Source organism: Clupea harengus, chromosome 10 (assembly GCF_900700415.2).
Source record: "Clupea harengus chromosome 10, Ch_v2.0.2, whole genome shotgun sequence".
In the NCBI taxonomy this organism is placed as follows: Eukaryota; Metazoa; Chordata; class Actinopteri; order Clupeiformes; family Clupeidae; genus Clupea; species Clupea harengus.
In genome coordinates, this window is record NC_045161.1 from 10,653,968 (window position 1) to 10,668,891 (window position 14,924).

The 14,924-nt window shown below is 39.6% G+C and overlaps 1 protein-coding gene across 1 annotated transcript; it reads left to right on the forward strand.

The window, feature by feature from the left end:
• The first annotated feature begins 729 nt into the window (after positions 1-729).
• LOC105909585 (elastase-1-like) lies at positions 730-5,996 on the forward strand. Its single transcript, XM_031574850.1, has 14 exons — positions 730-790; positions 1,250-1,282; positions 1,473-1,547; positions 1,695-1,772; positions 1,979-2,035; positions 2,386-2,478; positions 3,284-3,328; positions 3,445-3,518; positions 3,621-3,721; positions 3,907-4,029; positions 4,142-4,281; positions 4,882-5,027; positions 5,489-5,638; positions 5,832-5,996. The coding sequence occupies exons 1-14, from the start codon at positions 730-732 to the stop codon at positions 5,844-5,846; spliced, it is 1,191 nt and encodes a 396-aa protein (XP_031430710.1). The 3' UTR covers positions 5,847-5,996.
• Positions 5,997-14,924: the final 8,928 nt, after the last annotated feature.

Here is a 14,924-nt window from a genome sequence, read left to right on the forward strand (position 1 = left end):
AAAATTTTGGACATTACCTCAATATGTGGGATCGGGGACAAAGGGTGATGCTGTGCAGTACAATGCAAAGCGGGACACCTGGTCACCCTAATGCTGTGCCATGCACACTGTATATATATATATATATATATATATATATATTATTATTATTATATCTTTTTATGTATATTGTGTGTGTATGAGTCGGCAATGAACGTTTCTGTCTCAGTCACAACATTTGGAACATATAGTGCTATGTTTAAACGCAAAATTTGGTGTACTGTTGTGTAATTATTGCTGCTGAGTTTGTCCTATGTGTAAACCATTTGAGGACCTTTAATATATCAGCTAAACTGTGGCTCAGCTAAAAGGTGTGTTTTGCTTTTGTGCAAGCAGTCTCAGTGTTCTACCTGTAATAGAAAGATGATATATAATTTGAAATAAATACCTCACGGATGTCAGTATTTGTGTTTGTCATTGATCCATACACCCTTCTCTTCATTTTAATAAACTTGTTTACTCAGATGACATACGCCTTGTACAAAATGGCTATAAAAGAAGCTGTCGCTTCTCATTGTCATCAGTTTCCAGAAGCTGCAAGTCAATTTCTTATCAGTAGGTGAGTACTTATCTGAAGCCTCTCTACACTTCTACCAAAGAGTTTGGACTTTTTCAAGTGTATGCTGAGCTTTATTTGTGTGTGTGTGTGTGTGTGTGTGTGTGTGTTTTCTAGATATACCCAGTTTAACAATGGGGATTCTGCCCATTCTCTCGATCCTTTACGCTCTGTTTGCCATGAACATGGCAACAGGTAAGTGATACAAATATTGGGGTTCTTATCATGAATTTGTGGTATTTCTGGGGTTTCATACACAGTTTATACTGTACTTTGCCTATATAGTAGAGATGTACAACTCACTACACTCAGTAGTCTGACGTTTTCACCCAAAGAAACTTGTAACCGAATCACAAATTTAGACCCATGATCAAGTATCAAGTATCAAGTATGTGTGTATATAGCATACTGTATATGCAAGTATGACCAAGGCATTGTGTACTCTCACAATCACTGTTATTATCCATACAAATAATTTATATTACTGATAAGAACGACATTATAAGAAATCATCTTTCTACCAAGAATAACATTATGGGAAATGAATAACATACAGCCAAGGTTCTATAAACAACAGATCTATGACTGATAATGATTCGGGATAGCATTACTCTGTCACACTGTCTGTGTGTCGTCTCTTTCTCCTTGTCATAGATGCGGTGACCCCAGCTCAGCCTAACACTCTAGGTATGTTAGAGACGTTTTAACCTATTTACAGGCACATATGCATGAAAGATATTCTTCATTGTTCAAATGCAATGATTTACATGATTATTAACATACATACATTTTCTATTTAGCCATTGCTAACTGAGCTGATTTGGGTGGATTTTGTAAACTCTCACTCTCTTTGTCTTTGACGTCTTATTCCATGCAGAGTTGTCAAAGAAGATAGACATCACTCTTAACGATGCCTTGGCCAAAAGTGAGGATATTGCCTCTGACAATCTAGGTGAGATCCTCTGAAACTGGGGTTCACATCATGCCCCTATTGTACAATATGTTGTAGTGATACTATGCTGTGTACCACTTTTCAGTGATGTGGGTTTTGTAGTTTTGCAGTGATGTGGGTGACTGACTCTTGTCTGTGTGTTACTAGTGGAGAAGCAGGAGGAGGAAGTGGCTGATGCCCTGGGAGATGATGAGGATGATGAGGATGCTGCTGCTGACACTCCAGGTGGGTTCTTCTGAAACCAGTTGCATCTTTGACCGTATTCACTAGAGCAAGTAAACATGTTCAGTACCCTACTGTAGTAATGGTGAGATTACTGTAAATATACAGCACACTTGTTCAGCACAGTGTTAAATTGTAGTCCTGGCTGTTAAGCAATTTGAAAGGAGTCGCTAACACATTTTGACTGTTTTGCACTGTTATCTGTGCAGAGCCTGCTGGCTTTGACGTGGAAGTGACTGATGCTCTTGCTGAGGATGACACTGCAGGTGAGTTCTTCTTGTGTATCCAGCTGTGTTGACGCCATGACCAAGGTTCCCTCTTGAGATCCTTGTGCTTGCCTGTCCCTCTGTTGTCATGGACTTTCTGTAGAATTTAGATTCTATAGAGTGCTTTCAGTGAACACAAATGATGAAAAAACACTATATAAATCAGCTAAATAAAAAACAGTAAGAAATAGTTTCACCACACACACCGGAGCCAAGTGGATCAGTAAATGTGTGGAGGGGAAAGAATTCCATCTGCATTTCTATTCCAAAACCCAGCATTTTGTCTGTGCAATTTGCTGGGTGGCTATGGCAAGGCATTACTCTGAGCTGTGAGTGTTCTGTGTGTGCAGAGGTGGATGAGTTGCAGGGGGAGGACAGTGAAGCCCTGGATGGTGATGAGGATGTTGCAGCCGAGAATGAAGAGACCCCTGCTGATGCTCCAGGTGGGTCCCTCTCTGACTACATGCATGGGCAGTAAGACTGTGGGGTGGAGCTCTCTATGGGGGTGGCAAAATGAACCCTCATATTACCTTCAAATGTACTAACATCGTTTATCCTTGGGGCCAATTTGACCCCAGCAGTTTATACCACCAAAAAATTATGATAATTAAAAATGTTATGTGTCAGGTACTTTAGGTTTGTTTGTTGACTACCTAAATAGCTCTTTAAATGAAACAATACCCCCACCCACCCCCCTTATACATCCAGAATACCTGTTACGCGACTATGGAGAAATATGCAGATCACCATAAAATCTCACTGATTGACATAAAATTGGAAAGAGATATCCTTTTGGTGTTTCCATGGCTTCATATTATTTCTAAGTACATATTTTTGTTATCTATAAAATTTGGAATGAAAAACTATTTATGTTATCAAGAATAGTAACAATGTGTGTAAAATGTTGATATTTCTTATATATTTTATACAATTCAAACAGCCTGGGGTCAAATTGACCCCAAAGAACACCTATGCGTACAGCATGTGTACCAGACATTGAAAACATATCATCATGTTAATTTTGTGTTTACCCGGTTATCCCCATTAAACTAGGAAAAGTCATTAAATATGAAACAAAACAAATTATGTCAATCATTTATTTAGAGACGTTAAACTTTGAATGGGGTCAATTTGATAGGAGGGTTAAATGTTTGTGGTGCAGTTTCCTGTCTCCACTCTGGTGAGTTGAGAAGAGCTGTTCTGACGTGTTTTTTTTAAGCAGCATTCTTTGTTGTGATTTCTCTGCAGCCCCAGCCGAGTTGGAAGAGGCTTTGAGTAAGGCAAATACTTCCGGTGAGTTCCCATGATACCAGTGGTGAAGACATTTTTCTAGGACTTGTCCTGTCCCAGACTGCAATTATGCAGTAGTTATACATGCACTGTTTTGTGTTCATATCTCATGGTGCCAGCTGATTCCAAGGGTTCCATTGAGAAGAGGGTTGTAGGTGGAAGTGTATCCTCATGGAGCCTCTGGCGATGGCAGGTAACTGACATACTATCTACAGGACATGTGTCTACAGTACTCTCTCTCTTTCCCACCTCCCTGTAGGACAGATAGATCTGGTAACACCACTTTTTTTCTCAGGTCTCTCTCCAGTACAAGTCTGGCTGTGGGTACCGCCACACCTGTGGAGGATTTCTGGTCAAGAGGAACTGGGTGATGACTGCAGCTCACTGTGTGGATAGGTACGGCATATTAGCTAGAGCAGAGACTCTGAGCAGGGCTAAGGGGTCCTTTGTTTTAATCTGGCAATCCTCGTCAGCCGTAGTTACGCTGATGCACTTTCAATGAGAGGCCACTTTTATGTTCGTTGGGTTCACTGTAAATTCATTATGGACTGAGTTTGGTTTTTGCTTATGTGGTACCACAGTCGCAGGGTGTATCGTGTGGTCGCTGGTGAGCGTGACCTCAACAGGAAGAACAGCAGGGAGCAGTACCTAGGTGTTTACCGCATCTACCGCCACCCTAGTTGGAATAAAAGGGTGGCTAATGGGTCAGTACTACTGGTTCTCAAGACCCACCACTAAACACTGTTTGTTCCAATTCTACCTATGTACTGTTTAGAAACACTAACAAACCCTCCACCCCCACCCTTCCGCCCCCAGCAATGACATTGCCCTGCTGCGCCTCCGCTCATACGCTACAGTGAACCGCTACGTGCAGCTGGCCGTACTGCCTCCAGCCAATCAGGTGCTCCGTCACGGATACGGATCTTGCTACGTCTCCGGCTGGGGACGTACATCAAGTAAGCATGCTGCTGGTCTTGTCACATTGTAATTTAATAATGACATGTGTATGTCACAGTATGATACACCATAGGTAACAGGATTTAAATGGATGGTTAGTACAATGGTTTGGGTAAATATAATAACTGTGCAACCACAGCATGTCAATGTGCTGTTACCGATAATTGATAAATGCTGTGCTATTCTAAACTCAATGACTTATGGAATATAGGTTACATGGAGGGCAGTGTAATGAGTGCACTGTTCACAAGAGTCACAAGTTCTCTTTCTGTTATAACGGGTTAACCTTCCAATAGATACAGTACACAAGCGATTTCTGACCCCTTAAACATTATACATATACAAATATTCTTTACATAATGTAGAGAAAAATCAATCAATAAAAAAGCATTTCAGATTTATAATACTTTTATTATTATCAGTAATAGCAATAGCAACAGCAGTAGCAAGACTAGAAGGTAATTTTTGTTCCATTGGCTTTTAACAGCAATGCTGCCCTAGAAGACTGCCTAATGCATCCTCAGCTTTTTCCTCATCGTGATGGTTATCTAAAACAGTACTGCTTTCTTGAATCTCTCTTTCTCCGTTCCCGTGTGCAGCCAGGGGCAGGATCTCAAACCTGTTGAGGCATGCCCGCCTGCCCATCGTCAGCTATGGCACATGTAGAAACCGATACTGGTGGGGCACCACAGTGAAGAGCACCATGGTGTGCGCTGGAGGAAACGGCAGACAGGCAGGATGCTTTGTAAGTGTTCCCTCTCGCAGATTTCATTCACAGTAAATGTACATCTGGTTGCAGATGAAGGATTTCAGATAGCAGCATCCTTTGACTGGTTTGACACAGTGGCCACCGTGTTCGCTTCACTTTCTGGGGGTAGTGCACATGACGTAAAAGCTGCTGGGTGGGATAGATTTGACATCTTAATAGTGGAAGCAATGCATGTTTGTCAGTTATTCTGCTTGTCATTGTGTGTTCTTTCCGATTTAATTATTTAACATCAACATTAGTTGAAGTCAGCGGCTTCTATGGAAATAACTTGTCCTACTACACAGTAACTATTAAGGGTCTTATTTTCTTGAAGTTATTAATTTTATTTACCAATTTCACATTAAACTATGGCTGAATCACAGTGACTCTATGGTTCTATTTTACACTGCCCAACAAAGGCGCATACAAGATCCCTGTTGTTTGTCCTGTTGCTGTAGGGAGACTCTGGTGGTCCTCTGAACTGCCATGTGGGCGGGAAATGGGTTATCCACGGAATAACCAGCTTCGTCTCCAGCCGTGGATGTAACGTCGTGAGAAAGCCAACTGTGTTCACTCGTGTGTCTGCCCACATGTGCTGGATCAGGAGTGTAAGCCCTTGATTACATGCATCACCCCCTACACACATACACACACACACACACACACACACACACACAGTTTTGAGGATGTATATTGTGCATGTTAGTCATCATTCAGTTGTTTTGCAGGACTTGAGTGCTTGTTGTATGTGAATTGCTCTGTATGGTTGACCTTTGACCTCCCCCTTTTTGTCCTCCTCAGCTTATTGGAGCTTAAGTCCGATATGAAGACGACTCTGAATGAAGACCAGTGTCTATTCTGGTTCCCTCTCACTCAATTTCATTATGTAGAGAAGTAGCAATAAAACTTTCATTTCACTGCATCTCCTTGTTGTGTGCGTCTTCCTTTGAATGGAGTTTTGGTTAAAGTAGCAGAAAGGGGTTTTGGTCTAAGAAATTGTGCACAGCACAGCTGCCACTGATACAGTGATATTGATTCAGCTGGCTAGTACGCTAACTGGTGTCTATTGATGACGTAGTGTCTTTTTTGCAGGGTCTTCTGTTTCAGACCACGCATGTACATAGTGCATAGACTGGGTGGCTAGTAGGAAAAACAAGCGTGTCTATCTGTCCTATATGACCATCAAAAAAGATTTGAAGATGATACCAAAAGTATTTGCCAATGAAAGCATACTTCACAAAGTGGCAAATTGCTGCATATTTTTGCTTTTAAAATGGTGGTCTGTATGTCTTTGGAGAAAAAAAAACACAGAGAAAGATTATACAGGTGTGTGTCATCATTTCAATGTTCTACTCACCACTAGTAACACTCATGGTTAGTAGTGACACCTTACATTACCCTTCTTTCATACTATTCTCATTTGGAACAAAGTAAATCATTTATTATGTATATATCAAAGTGTTTATGAGGTTCTGTTCATCATCATTACTCAGTATATTACACTATACTGTACCACACAGTGTTGTGCTCCATTATAACAATAATTTAAACAGAACTATAGAACATAGTGTGAGGCAAATTGATGCTTAATGCAGTCATAGAAATAGTTGTAGTATCATAATTGCAAACCACCTTCACACACCAGTAATTACAAGAAATACCTCAAAAAGTGTCAAACTGTCGCATAGTGTTACTTTAAGTCCATGGTTAATTGACATAAGTCTCATCTCTTCAATTTATAAGCCCATGCACATATGTGAAGAAGGGAAATGTGAATGTTCATGCCGTACTGCCAATTGTTTTGGACTTAATCATAGTGCATATGCCATTTACAAAGAGTCACAATTAGCATCAATACCTTCCGAGTGGAATTACGATCCTCTGTAGGTGTACAATCTTCAATTCTTTTGGTCTCTAATCTGTGAAAAATGTCCTTGTGTTTATTACTGATGGCAGTCCTGGTTTCCTGGATGCAAAACCCCTATAGTTGTCATCCAAACTTTTTTCAATGTTAGATATATGTTGGTATTAAATAGGCCAACGTGTATGGGGCGCCGTTTGTAAAATATCGCACGTTCTAAAATCCTGCTCAGTTTTGGTACATTTAGCATTATCATATGGGGAAAAAAGCACGACCATATTCAAATGTCACTTTTTCAAACATTTAGAGAGATATTCATGTAAATTCATGCAATAACTTTTCCAAGGATAATGTTTGGCAGTAACACAAAGTTGTTGAATAATATAAATGTTTCATCTAAATGTAAATGTTAAATATAAATGTAAATGTTAAATGTAAATGTATATGTTAAATATAAACGTAAATGTTCAATGTTATATATAAATGTTAAATGTAAATGTTAAATGTAAATGTAAATGTTAAATGTTCAGTCTACATGTCCGATTTGAAGATTGAAGACAATATTTACGGTAATTGGCTTTCATAGTTTTCACGTCACGTCAGAATTACCAGCTTGCGGGCAAGAAATACACTCACAGCTGTCTACCACTGGAACTTATACAGGAACTGACCATCTTTTATTCAAGATTATTTAATATCTTCGCTTTAAAATTGTCTGACTTAGGAAGTAAAATGCCAGACAGTTGTTGCTCGGTTGGCTGTTCAAATCGCAGAGGAGACAAGCCCGGATTGTGTTTTTATCGCATTAAAACCCATCCACGTTGTTGCCAGCTGTAGACGTCTTCTGGGTCAACTTTTCTCGGACGCGCAGTAAAGTAGCCTTATTTTTGGAGCTTGCAATAAAAGCAGTAACCCTGTTTTGGTCGCCTCATTTATCAGAATAACTACCTAAAACGGGAATAGATCAAGAAATAAAGTCAAGAAACAAAGCATCAACACGATTCAAATGGGATTACCCGGTTTCTGCTCTGAGATTGCGACAAGTACCTAAGCAAGTAGGCTAGGCTACTGTATTTTGTCATCCAACTGGTAATACTACACTGCCAGTAGAAAATACTTGGGAAGATAATTTCAGTTGTCAATCGCCAGACCAGGTGGTTGTACTTGTGTTAACCAAGAAATTGTGTCAAATGATAAAGAACAGCGTTGGGTTAACTGCTGGCTAACATCATGTAGCTCGCTAGCTAGTAGCTAGCTATTAAATGGCAATCATCTTTTGCTAATGAAGATTTTTTTTAGTTTTCACCTTCCAGACGACATCGTTATGAACCCATCCCCTTCTGAAAATTAAATTACTATCGGTACTTTTGTAAGCTTTCAGTTTTGGAGGTGTGTAGGGGGACGGATTTTCTATTAGATAGATGTATCGTAAAGATACCTCTTAACGCCCCAGCTATTAAAAAAGTGACAAACAGTTAAAAACATTTATAGATCGAAAAATATTTAATCAATCAATCTTACATATTTCAGTAGCGGTGGGTGTCTAGATTAGGACTGGGAACTTGTTTGGATTTCAACTGAAACGTGTTTTCAGTTTTTTTCCGTTGTGTAGACCGACACGCAAAATTAGCTGATACAGGAGGTGGAACCGATTAACAGCCTTTCTGTATATATGTCTATGGAAAGCTCTATGACCCTCACAAATTCTCGTCGCGAAATCGAATTCGTTTAGTTCGTTCCATGAGGATTTGTACACACAGAAATAAATCGCTGTCTAGTACACTAAATAACGCTGTACAACTGCAATTTTTTGCACACATACAAGTTAAATACCCCTTTTGGGTAGGAGCGTATGGTGTTTAAAATCTGTTATCCTGGTTGATACAGAAATCAATATTAAGTAACGTTTACCCGCGTGAGGCTGTTAATAGGTCTCGCGCGTTAATACGGGCCGTTGCGATAAATAACTCCAAACTGGAGCTCAGGTAGGGACTTCAACAACGTTATAAAAATAAAAATATCAGCAGGTGCAGTAAAGGGATCACAGGTTCCCAAAATGTATTTTTTTTCTAGATATCTCTGTCTGACTATGATGGTATGATCTGTGTTTGATGGCGATCTTAATTGAGTAGGCTGTGTCGGTAGGAAAAACGTATGGCCAGAGAATGTGTATCAAAACCGGATGTCGTCACTTTAATCCGGTCTCTGGTTGGATAAAACTTTTCAACAGAAATGGACAAGGACCTTTGATTTATTCTGTAGGAACCATGCCGATGCCTGACTTTTAATGTTGTGTGACGTTGTTGAAGTTCAAGTTCAACATTAATAGCGATTGAATTACCCTTGTGTCGTGTAATCGCTAGCGGTAAATAAACGTTAATAACTTGAATGACTGATTAAGGATATATGTTACACATCACAAACACATGTAATCGATGGGTTTTGGGGGAAATGAGGTAATTGGTTAGCTTAAATTGCAGTATCTTAGGCGAGCTAATTGACCTGGCTAGCTATAGCGGAATTAACAATGCTAGCTTTGTGTTTGGTCATATAGCTTCGTAAAAGTTTGGTTAACAAGTCACTTGTGTGTTTAGTTGTATGACTTCGTAAAAGTTCGGTTAACAAGTCAATTGAGCATTAAGCCACCTGACTATAATGGGTCTATTCATATCAGCATGCTAACGTTAGACTTATTAGCAGCGAGGCTAGCTAGCTACTATGTGTTCCAATGGATTGTTGGTCTAAGCGTTAGCTTCAGTTAAGACCTACGTGTACCACATGAACAACTAAATGAGTCAATGTAGACATATAAAAAGTTGTGTAGATAGCTTTATTCACATAAGCCGTATAACTTCACAAAAATAATAATAATTTAAAGAAAACCGATCGTTTGCATGCCAGGCGATCAACACAACTTCTCAACTAAAAAGTAAAGGTCCTTGTCCATTTCTGTTGAAAAGTTTTATCCAACCAGAGACCGGATTAAAGTGACGACATCCGGTTTTAATACACATTCTCTGGCCATACGTTTTTCCTACCGACAGGCTGCACTGCGCAAAGATGTCCACTGTTGGTCGACATCTCCGAGCGCTGTTCAGCTGTTCTGTTGCCCGCAAGGTATCCATTGTAGTCACGTGATGGAAAGCTATGAATTACCGTAAATATTGTAATGTTCTGTCGTCAAGTCTGACATGTAGACTGAACATTTACATTTACATTTAACATTTACATTTAACATTTACATTTAGCATTTGATATTTGTATTTACATTTAACATTTACATTTATATTTAACATTTACATTTAACATTTAACATTTAGATGAAAGATTTATATTATTTAACAACTTTGTGCTACTGCCAAAAAATATCCTTGGAAAAGTTATCGCATGAATTTACATGAATTTCTCTCTAAATGCTTGAAAAAGTGACATTTGAATATTGTCGTGGTTTTTTTTCCATATGATAATGCTAAATGTACCAAAACTTAGCAGGATTTTCGAACGTGCAACATTTTACAAATGGCGCCCCATAAACGTGGATAATATTAGCCTTGTATCATTTATTTATTTACATTCATATAAGATGATAAATGGTAAATTTCAAGAAAATGGGAAATCAGGATTTCACCTCCAAATATCTCAGAGGAACCCAGTAGTTCTTAGGCTTTTCCCCCATTTGATGTTTTTAGTGGTCTTATTTTGTCTTTGGCCCGTGTTTGCATAGGCATGAAGCCAGAGTTGGTGGTTCTACAATCAAAGGAAGAGGCTACCCTATAGAGGACAACCACAACAGATCTGATCCATCTTGGATTGATGGCCAATGTGCGTTGTCTGGCCTCCAGCCTATTGCACAGAATCATGTAAATCAAAATGCTGGATGCAGACCAGAAGTACCATGTGTTAATGCGGATATATTTGGAATGGAGACAACAGAGTGAGGAGCTGGGTCCTTCTTGAAAATGCTCACAAGTGATCAGTGTTTCCTTCATGCTAAAAGCCTTTGTTTTGTTATGTTGATATTGTATTACATTATATCTTATGTCATGTAATTGTACATTGATATGTATTGCTAATGTATGTGTCTAATTAAATTATATTTAACTGTATTGTATTCATTTCTAATAAAAGCCTTTGTGTAATTAATTTGTGTTGATCAGACAATCAATAAAATCTACCTATGAACACCACAACCATATGTGTCCCCAAACCTGGTACATATCCGGGAGGATCTGGGACTGTGTAACAGGGCAGCGAAGTCCCAGATCCATCCAACTACCTGTTGAGTATCTGGGAGTATACAGCAGTACAGGTCCTGGATACACCTCTTTTCACACAGTGTAGGTCTCTGTCACTAAACAGGTGTGTGGAATTAATCCAAACACGCCAGTTACAAAACAGAATGTCTTCATCGTGTCCACAACACTTTCCACAACACAGGGCCCATTTGGGTAAGATTGAGAAAAGACGCCAATAATCTACAGTGATCTTAATTACTATAAAACATAAAAGGGGGTTGTGGCCATCTGAGCAATGAAGGAATGAAGATCCTGGAAAAGTACACGTCACTTGCCATGCCATAGCTGTTTTATTGTGAGAATGGACATTGCAGGTGTATTGATCTACAATATTTCTATGAGATTCTTTTGTTATCAAGTTCAACGTCATACATTTTCCATTGAATCCCTAACTTACCACACAACCAACCAATGAAACACATATTATGATTGTGAACAGTGTGTGATCATGTGTATAGCCTGGTGTATTTGAGCGCAGGGAGATACACTTTCAATTTTTTTGTGGTTTAATGTCTCCACAAACGTGCTACGCAGAAGTTCAACATTCAATAATGATCCATCAGAATTACGGTGTGGTGAATGACACAAACCCCTTTTGGCATTAAGAAGTGATTGCTGGGTGACTGAAAGGGTCACAAAGGACCTTTTGTGCCCATAAAAAGATGACTAATATTTTACATTTAGATTGATTCATTGATTAATTCAGCAGACATACAAATAAAGAACCACAATCAAGCTGCAGAAGGTTTGGAGATGTGTTGAGATTAGAGCCACAGAACTAGTTCTAATCATTCAAGCTGACAAAAAAGTGCCATGGAGAACAGTGAGAGAACGTGAACATTAAGTGCAAGTGTGTTAGGCATGCTACAGCTGTTTGGTGTTTTGCATTTGATTCTTTTTGCATATGCAATTCTAAATGAGTCCATCTACAAGCACAATGTGTATGTTAACAGTAACAGCTGACAGTTAACAGTTGAAATACACGTCTAAGAGTTTGTTTATGAGGGTGGTGGGTTGGGGGGGGGGGGGTGTTGTATTCAAAGTGGTAATAGGAGATTGAAACTGGCAATAAGGGATTGGTTACAGGAAATGTTTGCACGGAGGAGGATGGTGTGGACACTACCAAGTTTGTGTCCACTATCAGTTGTAAGAATGGCAAACCCCAGTCACGCACACATCTGAGCATACAAGAACACTCACAGAAAGAGGATCATGTTTGAGGTTGCCAAATGTGTGTGTGTCTGTGTCTGTGTGTAGGTGTGGATGTCATATGCTCATGTAAAGGTCTGTATTAAGCCAATAACTTGCAAACTGAACACTTCATTATTTTGGGACCTCCGAGCGGATATGTTGTATCTGTATCTGAGTGCCCAGTCACTTACTGTTGTCTTAGTGAGTCGCCAGTCACCAGTTGTATAGGAGATGAACTATGAACTAGAAATATTTGTGAAAAGTGTACGCACTCCCAATTTGAGGGCTCCTTCTCTCTCTCTCTCTCTCTCTCTCTCTGTGTGTGTGTGAGAGAGAAAGAGTAAGTGAGTAAATGGGTGAGTGTGTGTGTATGTGTATCTGCATGTGCATGTGCATGTGCATGTGCATGTGCATGTGTATGTGTATGTGTATGTGTATGTGCATGTGTATGTGGGTTTGTCTATATTAGTCATAGGAGATTGGTGCCAGTAACAGGACATAGACACTATGTTTCAAAGTAATATTTGTAAAGAGCAGGAAAGTGGGACACTACAAACTGTATGTTCCATGTCACTTCTCTTGAGATGACAAATACGTTCACACATGTTCATATCACCTTTCTTCACATTCACACACAGAAAAGCACACGCACACACATATAAGTGCATACCTATACTGTATATTCATTAAGGTTATTCACCAAATTGTACATGTATTATAGTATTTATGGAGCAATGTCAGTGAGTGTGCATGGGTATGAGTAGTAATTGAAGATGTCACTCCAAGTTAAAATATGGTGTCGCCGGCCACGAGAACTTGCATAGTCATAGCATATTGAAGGAGAAATAAGATGTACTATGAAAGATAATATTCATACAGTCGTTTAAAATTACAGAGTTATTTTTCTCTTGCTGTGCTGTTCATGTCGTTTCACAGTTCACACTTTATTCAAAGCAAGCAGCAATTGTTGCCCTAATGGTTTGGAACCTATTTTGTAGCTGTTCTATTTGTCACGGCGACCTATTGTTCTATCGACTGTAAACCCACCTCAAGACTAAGAAGAATGCAATATGTAGACCTGCCATAACTGTGAAGAGATAGTGTCTCCCAATGTTCTCTAACGTTTTGCTTTTGCTCTTTCTTAAGAGTTTTTTTTATTATAATTTAAGGGTAGGTGAAAAGTATGAAAACAAACAAATACATGCCCTCAAAGATTTAATAGCCTCAAATCAGTAATTACAGTAATATACATAATAGGTCAAATCAAAACAGTGGTTGTGAAGCCATCAGAATTAAATCATTTCTGAGTCTCCTTTTTTCCTCCTAACAAAAATTAATTTTATACCATTAGCAGTTGAAATACATTAGTGAATGAGACACTTTGGGTGTCTGTTTATGTTTTCGTAGTGGTAATAAGAGATTGGTAGGCCTACTGGTAATGGGAGACTGATACCAGTTACTGGAAATATTTGCACAGAGCAGGGAAGTGTGGACACTACCAAGTTTGTGTCCACTATCAGTTGTAAGAATGGCCAACTCGAGTCACGCACACATCTGAGCATACAAAAACACAAGAGGATGTTAATGTCGCAAAATGGTGTGTGTGTATGTGAGAAAAAGAGAGAGAGAGAGATAAAGGGATGGTTTGTTGGAAATGTCTTTATTTGGAAATACCTCTTGAGATGTGCAATCTCGTTTTCAAGGGGGTCCACAATGTGTTTGTGTGCGAGTCTGTGTCTGTTCAGTCCTCTATTCCATGTCAAATTAAGTTATTTAAAGGGGTGTGTGAAGGACCGGACGGTCACCCCACGTTCTTTTAGGGATGTGGCGACTGGAATTGGTGTAGGGGAAATACAGTGCAGGAGATGGTCGTTTGATATAAAAATATATATATATATATATATATATTTATTTACAGGGGGGACTGTCAACCCCAACACAGTGCACACAACATAAACACATGTAAATCAAACAGATAACAGATACCGGCCGTACTCACCCGGGACTGAAGTAACCTGGCACCCTAGGCACCTGCTTGGCCGATTAGGCCCAAATATCGGCACCCTCTCCAGACCCAAGCCAGGCCCAAACTAGGCCCAGGCACTCAGCCCGAAGCGAAGTACATAACTAGCCGTACCAACCAAACCAAACAAAACAAGCACAATATACACGACACAAAGACAAAGCACAAAGACACCGTGTCCACACAACTAGACACAAAAACACCTTCACCTCACATCAGGGAAGTATTTTTATCTCGATACCTCTCTTTGTCTGTGCTCTCATGCCTCTTACACACAGTCTCCCCTTCTCTACACATGAGGCACCCTTTAAATAGGGCACAGCCACTTGGGCTTAATTGTATCCAACATTTGGATCAGGTGAGCCAGGACCCAACCATTATGGGGGGAGGAGTCCAAGAGTCTTAAAGGGCACCATCCCCTTTTGCCACGGTGAGGAGGGGGAGAATTCACCTCCTCACAGGGTGTTTGAAAAGGATCCTTAACTTTTTAAATAACTACCACACCAACAATGAAAGTTCTGTGC

Coding starts and splice junctions, on each gene's coding strand:
- LOC105909585 (XM_031574850.1), top strand. CDS start 730: ATGGGGATTCTGCCCATTCTCTCGATCCTTTACGCTCTGTTTGCCATG. Junction 2,479..3,283: donor GACCCCTGCTGATGCTCCAG/GTGGGTCCCTCT, acceptor ATTTCTCTGCAG/CCCCAGCCGAGTTGGAAGAG. Junction 5,028..5,488: donor GCAGACAGGCAGGATGCTTT/GTAAGTGTTCCC, acceptor CTGTTGCTGTAG/GGAGACTCTGGTGGTCCTCT.